General features: G+C 34.2%; 1 protein-coding gene across 3 annotated transcripts in view; it reads left to right on the top strand.

Moving 5' to 3' along the window:
• Nucleotides 1-12,822, top strand: part of LOC128994030 (RNA-binding protein Raly-like) — a 334,709-nt gene extending 321,887 nt beyond the window's left edge. For all 3 annotated transcript variants that reach the window (XM_054418232.1, XM_054418230.1, XM_054418231.1), the window contains 5 exons: nucleotides 6,182-6,357; nucleotides 7,535-7,669; nucleotides 8,486-8,676; nucleotides 11,819-11,935; nucleotides 12,683-12,822. In XM_054418232.1, the coding sequence (XP_054274207.1) occupies nucleotides 6,182-6,357; nucleotides 7,535-7,669; nucleotides 8,486-8,676; nucleotides 11,819-11,935; nucleotides 12,683-12,760 (697 nt within the window). In that variant the 3' untranslated portion in view covers nucleotides 12,761-12,822. The remainder of the gene's footprint in view (nucleotides 1-6,181; nucleotides 6,358-7,534; nucleotides 7,670-8,485; nucleotides 8,677-11,818; nucleotides 11,936-12,682) is intronic.
• The last annotated feature ends 394 nt before the right edge of the window (nucleotides 12,823-13,216 follow it).

The raw sequence follows: 13,216 nt of genomic DNA, 5'->3' as shown, positions 1-13,216 counted from the left end.
AGTGGAAACTCGCTTTATATCAGTTTGAAACAATTACACGGCAGAAGACAGACGCCAAGTCAGTTACACTTCATCAACAATTCATCCCGCTGATATATTCTGTCATTAACAGCAAACAGTAACAATACCAAACGACTCGGCGTCTCAGCTGACGCTTTTAGCTTTCATCTGGTTGCGATTGCAACAGTTATTTGTGACTTGCTTAGCAAATATATTCTCGAATAGAAAATAATATTTTTTGTCCTACAGCAAAAACAGTCGTTTTAATACATGTGTTACAGGTATAAATAACGCTCTTTTTAGTCTCTACTGAGTAAAAGTCTGCGGTTGTAAACTACGATTATAAACAATCGCATGTATAGATCTTATTATAGATTGAGTCATAGTTCGATATATCGATGTTAAAATGAACACTATAACAGTCGTAAAAGACGAAATTATGGAATGTTATAATTTTTAGCATAAACAAAATTTAAAAAAATTCGGAATTCATATTTAGAGGTTATCATCACATAAAAAATGTTTTAGTTTTCTTACTTAGTTGTTTTTATCGCAATACTGTAAGACGAAAAATGTGGTTAATCACACGGGCAAAGTGCCCTTTCAGCCCTCACGCATTTTTAAACAGGAGCTCGGGTCACAATTTCTTTTGCTTATCTTATGCCAATTATATCCTTATTATTGAATTGATTTTGTATTTTATATGTACCTGGATTACCCAATAAACTGAAAACAGTTACAAACTTGCTGTGTAAGTGTGTTAAAGTGTTCGACAAGTGTTGTAAGTGCTACATGACAGACCTTAACGGCAACAACATAAGATTGATCACCTCCAAACATGTGCCTCCCAAAGTTTCTGGGAACTTTTCTGACACTACATTTGTCAACTTAAATTTTTTAAGAAAATATAAATACATTACTTAATAATTTGTTACTAATTAGGAGACGGTTTTTGATAATTTTGGCTTGCGACAAAAAAATACATGTAATAAATTGAAATCAAAGATTCCTCCCTAGTGGCAAAAACGATGATACGTTAACTAGAGATATTGGTTTGAGTTCAAGACGTATTTGGTAATTTGGAACGATCAAAAGGTAGCATTTACACCTAAGGTTTTTTCCATAATAGTAAATTAATATTTAAAAGTTATAAAATTAAATTTTTGCGAAATGTTCTTGATGTTTAATCTACGAAGTGTTTTTCATCGGTTTATTATATTTTCATTGTCATATAAAAAAATCCAACCGTGGTTAACAAATTACTTCTCAAAATTATACCAAAGCATTTTTTAACTATTTTGAAGGAAAATACATGGTCTGATGTTGTTTAAGAAACTTATATTTGATTTTGTATTGTAATCGTTATTTGGAACTATCTTTGTACAAAAACAAAAAATCTGACTTTAAAACAATATTGTGAAAAAATGTATACAAACGCATGAAATGTTATACTTTTTTGCTTTGACCAAACATACACAACTAACAGATCGTTTTTTATTCTTCAATTCTATATTTGGAATCATCAACATACGTGATTAGTAAGGAATAATCATTAGCCGACAGCTTGGCTCCCCCCGCCCCCCTACTGTGAACCAAATTGGAACACTTTGGAATGAAAAGAGAGGAAAACGAGGGGTTAATGAGCTCGTCGTGTAGGGGACTCTTAGGTCCTTGGACACTTAAACACGCCAACACTTGAAACCGGACAAGACCTGCTTCAAACCACGCAAAAGTGAAAAAGTGTTTGAAATAAAAACAATCGTTTCCAGTTCCTTAACAATGGTGTTAAATGCTCGTTCCTTTGCTATGTGGTACACGATATAAATGTAGGCCTACGCTTTCAAAATAGGAAAACATATGAAATAAAATTAAATTATACTCTTTCTATCGTCATGGAATTGACAATTTATTTAAATTGATTCAAGGTATTTACTTTAAAATTGAAACTTTTCCAGGTTTCAAAAGGTTTTTTGTTATTTTATTTATGTCATTTTAGTATTTTTAGTATGTCAATTTATTGTATACATTACAAAAGGTTAATAATCTTAGGACAAACCATAAAAATTTGTCAAACTACTGACAGAATTAATTCCACTCATCGACGCGCCAAGAACGTCTTCGAAAGTGTTTTTTCTGTTTCGTTCATCACAATATTTGTTTGTAAGAAATCTTCTCATACTCTGTATTCATAAAATTATCTTTATGTTAACACTAGTGGCACATATGTTAAATATGCAATTCAACATGTTGGTTAATCCTCATTTGGATAGTGAACATTTTGGGGATCAGTGACCAAATCATATTTTGACTTTGAAATTTTATAATATTAGCCATAAAACTATGATAAATAGAAGCTTAAAGTGCATGAAGTAGGCCTATCACTAATTGTTCCTAAATTTCCATTAGAGTGCCCTGGTTTCAATCGTAAAGGTTTTATACAGAAACAAATTATTATTAACCAATTTTATGACTGGAGTAGTTAAAAACGGTCATCTTCAACAAAGGAAAGTCACTAAAATAGTTAACAAATATTTGGCCAACATTTTTATCATTTAAAGTCAATTTGATGTTCAATTCAATCTGAAGTTGTGTTGTGACAAAAGTTAATCTTACGTTTGAGTGCGAAGAATCTTTGTTTGCACACTCACTAATTCAATCTGACAGTTACTGTAGTATGAGATCTGTTGTGTATGAAGTAATGCAGTGCAGCATCTCTGAAAGTCAACCCGTGATTAGATTACTTCAGTGTATCAAGCTTCAATCTTCCGCTCCTTCAGGGTTACAACCCCTTAACAGGCAATTTGTTGTTCATACGAGTAGAGGCATTTTTAGATGAAGGGAATGTGTAATTTTGCTAGAAGGTAAATTTATATACAAGTTTACATAGTTTTCACGCAAATTTTAAGGCGCAGAAAGTAAATCAAAATTGATCTAATTTCCTTACATTTAAATACAAATCGGTTGACCGGCTGGGTATCTGGGGTAGTGGTTATACTGATCGCCCAACAATCAAAGGGTCGCCGGATCGACTCTGAGAACAGTCGGTAGCTTTTTGATGGCCCGAAACTGGACCCAGCTGTCCCAGGGATAAATAAATGATCCCCTAGGCTTTAAATAAATGATCCTGGCTAATGAAACAGATAGTCAGCAACAAAACTACACAGATGTCTCATTTCACTTGTATTTGGGTTAAAATACTCACTTAAGTGACGTCCCCATCTCAATTAATAATGAAAATAATAATGATAATTTACAAATTTATAAAAATAAATGTAATGTTATTCAGTTGTTATGCATTTTAGTTATGTGGCTATGCATTCAGTTCTCCAGAAAGTAAAAGAAACTGATCCAAAGCTACACTGTGACTGGACTATGGTGTTCTGGGTTGCGATTGGCCTAGTGGTGTCATTGGTGCATCAAGAAAACAAGTAGTATTACTCTTTAGCTTATTCTATAAAAAAAATATAAGAGAATACGTTGATTCGAAACCAGATTGAAATTATTTATGAAAACAATTTAACGTAAAATATTTATAATTTGTCTTGGCACACAGTGTTAAACTGTTAACGACATCGTAAACCTCAGAGAATGACGGCTTACTTACAACAGAACAAGTGTTGAGTTCAGGAGCCAAGCCAAATCCCAGTTTACTGTTATTGTTGGATGTTTAATGCTCATGACAGAAAGGTTAAATACATTAGATTTCCTTTCTAAAATAGAGTAGTAAGAGCAAAGTCATGTCTATTGAACTACTGGGTCAAAGAGCTTACGGTGAAGCTTATTCAAAATTTAAAAAAACAGTAATTTTGGTCTTTTAAAACTTTAAGCCGAGCTATTTCACTAAAGTTAGATAATGAACATTAAAAACATATTATTTTGCTAAGGGTAAAGCTTATTTTAATGTGTACTTCATACTTAGTTGGATGTAAGTGTGCTGATGTAGACTTAATGTTTTTATCTCTTTAAAAAGAAACGTTTCAAGTCTATATACTTTTCTTATAATGCCTGAGGAAAATCAACGGTTTATAAATAGTGCTTTTATTAGTTGGAAATAGTTTTGAAGCTGGCAAAATAACAAGAAATAAATCGCAACATCAAAACGCACTCTACATACCAGGGACAGAAACTTGTCATAAATATTGTTTTGAGTTAATTTTCATAAGGTAAACTGACTGTATTTTTGTGAATTAATTGAAAGTGTTATTCAAAATGACCCCAAGTAATTTATTTGACTACCACTATATCGAATATTTACGGAATAAATTAGTGTTTTCTTGAATTAATTAGGCTTTCAGTGCAAACTCTTTTCTCACGTCATTCTTCTTCTTCGATTCAATGTAAACGAAAGTGAATCCATTGGAAAACTATGTATTTATGCAGTGAAATAGATTGGAAACAAACGATTCAACCGTTACTTTTGATACGACCGATTTCTTACAATGGATGTTAACATGTGAACAAAATGCACCGCTGACATCATCGTATCCATAGTGATTTTTACTTCCTGTCAAATAAATTTTATTTTTCACTACACTACCATGAGTTGAGCTGTTTTCGTTATGTGTTTACAACCTGCGAAACATCATATTTTCAACAGCTGTCTATTGTTTACTACCGAAAGTAATATTGTTTACAGACGAAAATATTTCACTGTCAACCACTTCAAATATTTCTTATTGTTTTATCAACTGTTTCAATTTTCAACAACTAAAGTAAATATTAAATTTAAATTGAAGGCTAACCTTAAACAAATTCTATGAGTTTTGTAATGAAGAAAATAATTATTCTTTATAGTGTATCAAAAAGTAACGTTCAAACACGAGTAAAAGTGGGTCGATACTTATTCTCGAGCATTTAAAGTGCTCGATAAATCTCACAGTTCAAACATGGTCTCAAATATGCAATGACTCACTTTCTAGTCTTGTTCTGAAATATACTATTTACTCCGTGTGAAAAGGAGTTTCTTTAAACCCGCAACACATGTATATAAATCAGCTGTTTTGCAAGTACGACGAAAAATTGTAATTATTGACAATATTGAGATGGTAATCCCCTTTTTCGCTACACTATAGTTAAATCATATGTTTTCATTATGTTAATCACATATGAAAATACATCATTACATTGTTGTTTTTTTTTTTACATAAACCTCAAACAGGTTTAATTTTTACAACTGTTTCAATTCTTAACAACCAAATATATGTAAATTTGAATTTTGTACTTGTAAATGTTCTTAACTGTGAAATAAGATATCAAATTTCTGTTTTGTTTCAAAAATAATTATTGGTCCTTGTAATGTAGCGAAAAGTAGTAGTCAACACACGAGTGAATCGCACATCAAACATAATATGGTCTATTATGATATGACTCACTTTCTACACCTGTTATGAAATATACTATCTTTCCTCACATTGATGTAGACGTGTATGTTTTACCCCTTTTTCTTTGTTTCAGTAAAATATTAATTATCCACATATTACAGCAAAATCAGCAGTTTTAAATACTTGCCTTGCGGAGTCTAAAGTTGCATTTGTACTCCTGGAGTAAAAATCTTTTTTAGTCCCTAGGGAGTAAAAGTCAGCTGTTGTAAATTTCGATTGTAAGAAATTGCATGGTTCAAAATTATTTATCGATGGATTTATTAGTTTAGGTTTTAGATTCTTGTTGTATTCTTGTCAATATGTCTACGTATTGATTGTATAATGTACAACACAATCGTAATAGACAAAATGATTGAATCGCTTTAATGATTGAAATAGCGCTGCTTATTTACATTAACAGAATTGAAAACAAACATTGAAGTCGTTTTAAGAGGTTATATTTACATGAAACGCATTTTCGTTTTCTGGCTTAGTTCAAGATGCAATATGACGAAAAATGTTATTCATGACACGGGGAAAAAGTGCCTTTTTAACACTCGCTCTTTTCCCAAGTGAAACTTGAGCTCCGGTTGTAAAGATTCACTTTACGCCCTTGTGATGAAATATACTATATTTAAATTTTAAAAGATATCATTTCAATTCACCCTAATAGTGTTGTGTAATTTAAATTCACACTCAACTTTCTAATTTACTGATAATTTTCAATTACAACCTTACTCAATTAAAAATCATCAGCTGGCAAAACCATTTTATCTTTGACCTATAAAACTCATTCATTGACGAGAACTTGTTTGTTGCAGTTACTACGCCTCCGCGCAGTTCCTAGCGCCTAGACTGGTGCCGCCCCTGAAGCGTCCTCGTCTGATGGGTGCAACCCCCGTGAGGGCGGCAGCGAAGGCGGCGGGGGCGGCACAGCACAAGCAGTCCAGCCCGCCGCCCCCGACCCCTCTACCTCTCGGCCAACTCAAGGTGTACAGTAAGTGTCAGATTGGTCCACCCTCTGCAACCCACAAACCCACTCAATCGATCCACCTTGCCTCCCTACCTCTACCTCTACCCACCTCTACCTCTACCCACCTTTACCTCTACCTACCCCAATGCGGTGGGCTTAACCATTAGTATACATCTATTTTTAAAGGTGACGATTTGATAACGGTGGTAATAAGAGTACAATACAAAATAGTTGAATTGTACTGAATTCCGCTTTATCATGAATGTACCACCACGCTACACAGTAATCAGTTTGTTTCTGTACTCTTTGTAGACAAGAAAGTAATTGTTTACTAAAAGGGGCTGCGGAAGTCAGCTAGACTCTAGTAAACTTACCGATCACGTTCTCGTGTGCATAAAAATTTTCCAAAATCCATAGTAGGCCTATGAGCTTTGTCAGTTGGCTATCAACGAAGCTAGCCAATAAATATTAGACAAAGTTTAAACACATTTAACGATTTTGTTAAAATGTTGTGTTAAAATAGTGTACTGTGTTTTAAACAGTGTTGTTGTTGTAGCCTACGCGTTGTGTTTTTAGATTCTTAAATGATGGTCACAAAAATGATGGACTTTGAATGTTAAGAAAGGAAGTTTTCCCATTATACCAATATGCTAAATGAATTCGAAATAAAGTGACGGATTTAATGGATTTCGAGAAACCTTCAGTTGACAAAAACAAATAAAAACGGCTCTTAGTTGATATTTTTGTGGCAGCTAGAAGCAAAGCTGATTCGTTCCAGCGGGCAATCAGATGCGTTCGTCCCACTAAGAATCCAGAAAAAATGGAGTCAAACAAAATAATCTGTTGTGATATTGAATTAATCATTAAAACAGTTGTTTGTTTAGTGGTTGTCTACTATTTTACAAAACCGACAAAAACAATCATTGTCCAAAAGTAAATACACTTTGAGAATGTGCACGCTTTTGTGTGGAGTTACTCTTACAAAATCCATAACATTTCAGATGACAATACATCTTTCAGATGAAGACCCTTTTCCCAGGACCTTGACAGAAAAAATTTAATTGGAGGATAATTGATCATATGAAATCTTTGGATACATTTAACCATTTCAAATCTCCTATAGCATTAAAGATCTTATGCGACTACATTATACTTGCAGTTTCCTACACAATTTGCAGGACTTGATGTGCTTGTGTTACAGGCAACCCTGACATCCTGATCTGCGGCAACTGCAGAGAGATGTTCACAGAGCTGCAAGAGTTGGTAGAACACAAGAAGACATACTGCAAACTGCGGTTCACCTGCAAATGTACCACCACCAACGGAGCGTATGCCAGTGAGTATCACATTTTATTTTGAACAAGTATACATTGGCACACACATCTTGGTTCCAACTGCAAAACCGAAAAAAGTCATTACTATTGGTCATGATTTTTGGATTAAAGACAATCCAGGCGTCTTGTCATGGCCTTTATAAACTTTATAGTTATTACGAATCCATTATATATGTCCGATAAAATGTAAAGTTAATGTACTGTATATTTTATGTTACAAGACTTCAACTACAAGTGTTAAAGTACAAGTTCATTATGCACAACATCATACATTGAAAGTCTAGATCAGGATCCAAGGTGGATACACTTTTTGAGACCTATTTTAACAAAATTAAGATGACAGTATTTATCTTTTTATCTTAAAAAAATAGGACCCTCTGCTTTTTACCATGTCTTTCTTTAACCAGATGTATTATAAAGCCTCAATCACCAAAGATAGCTGAGTCCAAATTAGAACCTAATTTTCCTCAGTTTTGTTTTACGCATTTACGATAACCACCCACGCTTTCAGTAAAAACATGAATGTTTCGTCATGTACAAAGCAGTGTTGAAATTAATTAGGAGATTATTGCAGAAATTTTCCATCACGGTTACTAAAACCAGAATATGATCCCGTATTCTGGATTTAGAACACCCCGTCTTCAGGTGAGATGGAATCTGATTTTCAAATAACATCATTGAGTAACATAAGATAACCATAACAAAAAATGACCTTCAAACCATTGGAATCTCTCATTTGAATCGTATTTCCTCACGAGTTTCCTATTCATTTTCTGAATAGAAAAAATATTAACTTCACAATATTCATGCATCTACAGAGTCACCGGGCCACGACACCGCAGCGCTGCTCTGTGTGCAATGCAAGGACTCCTTCCTGAGCGCCTGGGACCTGATGGAACATGTCCAGGCGGCGCACATGCTCAACATCTACGAGCTAGGGTCCTCCAAGAGTTCCAGACTGTCGCCCACCCTGGAGACTACACCACCTGTCTCACCCAACGGCAAGGAGGTAAGCTGGACCATCGGTGTGAACATGTTGGGGTATATTGTAAGGAGAAATGCAGAAACAAGAGGGATCGTGGAAAACTCTGTTGTAGTGAACGCATCACAATCATAATCTGTATAACTTCTGGAAATTCAATTGCGGACAGATACTAGATACAGAAACATGTGAGTATATTGTGAATGGCTTCTCTTTACGTGCACCAGGTCAGGTGGGTTGGCTGGACTCCACCGATCAGTTAAAGCAGTTTCAACTGAAAAGTCCTATTTGGTTTTTTAAGGACTGTCTAGATGTTAAATTGATAGTTTTTTTATTCAGATTTAGGCCTACTTTATTTCATATGCAACTTAGCCACAGATATTTTAAATGGCATAATTATGGTTGATAATTAAAACCTTTGTTTTTTACCAAATCCACGCACAAAAAAAATAATCAAAGTATACAAACGACAGTCAAAGGATACATGCTGCTTAGAAAGGGCATACTTACCGCGTAACTATACCTACTAGTAGGACTGGAAATTCTAACACTAAATTAGTGAATGTTAAATTAATTTACTTTATCACCAAATATGTGGTAATTTAAATTTTTCTTTAAAAAAAAAAAAAACTCAAATTGATAGGGCGAATAATGTGGATGTATCTAACTAAAACAGTCTACTGAATTGACGTGTCCATTATCACATTGCAGTATGACGAGTCTCTGATAACACATAATATAATGAATATTTGCTATCGTAGATGCAGAAAACCCCTTACTGTTAATTAAGAAGCATTGGCAAACAACTTGATTGCTGTAAATTAGCCAGAAAATTAATGAGATAAAAACAATGGTTTGGCTCTCTGCTGTTTGGTACACTTCTTTAAACATTGCCAAGTGAAGAACAAGCAGCTTATAGGTGAAATAACAGTTTAAATGCCTTTTCCCCTGCTGTTTCTCATAAACAATAGTTATTTGTGTAACTAGTGTGCGAAGTAGCACTTTTTACTGCACATGAGAGAACTGTTTTCGCACGAGCCGCAGGTGAGTGTGGAAAGTTTCTCGAGTTTCTTATTTTCCACACATTGATGGACATTACTGCTTTTAAAATAGTATCTGATTTTCGGATCTTGATTCTTGGGAAAGTAATTTTTTTTACAAAATAGATACTAAAAGCTCAAATGCTCGCGTTTGATTTTTTATTATGACTCACTGTATGCGTCCTTTAGAGGAGGTGGTGTATCATAGACTTGCAAATTAAATCCGATCTTTGAAAGATTGACATATTTCACGTGGTTGTCCGTTCAAACCGATGTCCCAGGTTCAAAACGCTTTGACCACAAATGGTTTTTAGCTATCTCATATAACCACGACCTTATAGCCCGAATTGAAATGGAACCTAGTATTTTAAGATGTGTAATTAGTGAATAGACAATATTTAAAAATCCCTCAGCCCTTAACACATGCCGAGTTACATTTCCGATAAGTTCGCCTAATGACGTATTATCGGGTTATCGTGTTATCAGTAGGGTGTGGCGGGGTGTGTCAGACCCGCCCTCATTGATTGACGGCCGAACGCCCCTTCATTTCACCCTTAGATCTGCTGTCCACATAATTGCTCATGACTGTCAACTTTTCATCAATCTGTATCTGATGGAAATCCCATCAAACGTCCGTGCCTTGTAACTATTTTGTAACGGGTTTTGGTGGATTTGTTAGTTTTCGTTGCAATCACGTTTTTCAAACTATGGATATAAGTGTGACCTATATAACTATTTAGGCTATTCAGTTTATTAGCTCACTTTCTTGTCTGTTCGGTACAAATTTTGCGATCGATTTTAAACTTACTTCCCGATGACCTAGAGACTTGAAACTTTAAACGTGGCTCACAAATGGGTGATAAAGCAATATTGAATTATTTTATTTATATAACATGATTTGTTCAATATTTTAATTTAAAACTCACAATTACCCAAAATGTAATTATAAAAACATTTGAACGTAAATATGAAACATCTGATTACAGATAAAATGGTTATGTATTAAGTTTACCGTATTAACGTATGGACGGTGTTATGCATAAAGGAACCTCGGCATGGGACATTTGATTTGCACCCATGCTTATAATTATATGTTTTGTAAACTGCCAAACAACTTTTTAGAGGATGTAAAATCTATTCCTGCCATTAAATATTTCCCACATGGCTCTGTCTTAATCTGATATAGATGCTTAAAATAGATTTAACATATTTACACATTAAAGACTAAATAGTAGAAAATAATTTTCTTTTTAAATCTTACAAGTATTTTCATAGCTACGACATATTTACAATCACAAATTGTCTAGACAATCCATATGTGGAGAGAATAAATTATTTAATTTAACTTTTAAGTCCGATTAAAAGCGTATTTTAAAAAGTATTTTTTTATTTATAAATTATGTTTTAATTCAAGCAAGAAGTTTATTAATTTTGTCCACAATTTCTGAAATGATGTCTAATATTCAAATGCTGTTTTGTTTTCAAGTACATATGTTTTCAAACAGCTCTATGGAAATACAATTTGTTTATACGATTCCATCAGATGTTGTATTTGAATTTTATATTATGCTCATATTCCACTCAAAGTCAAATATATCTTTGAAAGTTCACGTGATCCTGCTAGGATTATTTCCTTAAGTATCCGGGTTGCTCTGTTTGAAAACTATTCTGTATGGTTACAATTTCATTTTTTTTAATATAGATCATCAACATTCTAAAATAATTCAAAAGCAATTGCTGACTGTGACAGGAACTCTAAGACTCTATGAGATAGCAAACCAGAGAGTAAGAAAACTCAATACAAAAAAAAATCCAACGAAGCATATTTCGTGTTTCATGATCATTATACCCAGCCATTTCCATTTCCGCACTTAAGTACAGCAGTTGTAAATGTAAATTGACTACCAATAATTGGCGCCACTCCCAGGTAGTTTAACCTTGTGTTTACAGTCTTTAATCTCATATAATTAATCTGGTAAATCATCTTACTTAACCACGTTCATTTTGTACCCTATTTTTGCTGAAAGCGCGATATTTTGATGAATTTGGTAGCTAACACATTCAATGATGATTCAATTTTCCTTATTTGATGATTTTGGAACTACAGCTGGTTGTTTTACGTTCTACAGGACGACAAGTCAGTTGGGGACCAGGATGAGGTGATGACGTCACCCGTAGATATGGAGGATGAGCTTCTAGAAGTAGAGTCCACCGCGCAGGCCTGTATCATGCACGCCCTGCGTATTGTAAGTATTGTGGGGTAGTTTCTTTACAATGAAAATAGTTTACCAAACAATGTGGTAAAAGTTTTACATTTTTACCACATTAACGTCAAGAGAGTCAGTAAAAATTACTTTTTCACCACACTATGGTGTTTTTAGCAATTTTAGATACGTTAATTGGTGGTTGAAAGTTAAGTTTTGCTGGCCATGCCAGCTGTGATCGTCATTTGGCAACCGAGCAGGTTTTTACATCCCTAGGGTCGCAAAATCAACTGCCCGCTTACTTTCTTAAAACATGAATGCATATTTAATACACAATTAGTATCCATAGCATTGCAATAGAATTGTTTTATTGTCACCGCTGCCTAGCAACTATTTATTATTATTTTTGATGATTCCTCAAATTATTTATTTGCATAACCTTAAAGTAGTAGTTGTGTTGACTATCAGTGTGCATTATTATTGCAGTGAATAGTGGTAATAGTGTATAGTGCGGTGAAAAATAGCGTTCGTACCACGGACCGAAATGGTTATGCAGCTCTCGATCATAACTATCTCGAACCAGCCAAACCTCATTTTCGGCTCTAGGTACGAAATGCACTATTACGTGTGTGAAAATTAACTTTTTGAGAGTGAATACTACGGGCAAGGTTAGGTTTTCTACCTTCGACCTCTCTATTTAAACTTTCAACTGTATAACTGTGATCTATGCTCATATCTTGACTGGCCTACTTACTGACATTAGCTTTAAACCTCTTCTCCGTGTTCCAGGACTCTACCTCATCCATGATGGAAGGAGATCACATCATGAAACCCTTGATCAATGGGGAACTCAAGGCCCAAGAGTGAGCCGAGACTCATTTAGTCCTTCATCCAGTATTATACCCAATGTTTCTCCAGTTTTGTATAGAAAAATAAATAAAAAGGTCCATATCACTGTAAATCAGCAACTTTTTATATTCCTTCATTTGGAAGCGTAGTTTGATAGTCGGAGATCATGACTGTGGGCACCACTTTTTCAGGGCAGAAAGTCGTTAGTTTAAAGTTTGAAACTGCATGAAATAATATCTTATATAGCTAGCCAATTCTACTTTTGAAACTTATAAAAGATGGGGCCTACAGTCAGGGAACGCCCAAAATAAGGTGTTATCAATTTTAGCAAAGCTAATAATTTTGACAGTTATATTCATTTTCAGAGTGTTTTATCTTCAAGATATATTTTAGTTAGTTGATAACCCCAGAGGGTTTAGCATGATTTCAATATTTCCTTTTTTGAACACTGTTTGCTTACAGTTGTGTATATAC

Source organism: Macrosteles quadrilineatus, unplaced genomic scaffold (genome assembly GCF_028750875.1).
Source record: "Macrosteles quadrilineatus isolate MER2022 unplaced genomic scaffold, UCM_ALF_1.0 Scaffold_5__1_contigs__length_97177068, whole genome shotgun sequence".
NCBI lineage: Eukaryota > Metazoa > Arthropoda > Insecta > Hemiptera > Cicadellidae > Macrosteles > Macrosteles quadrilineatus.
This window is presented reverse-complemented; position numbering and strand designations above follow the sequence as displayed.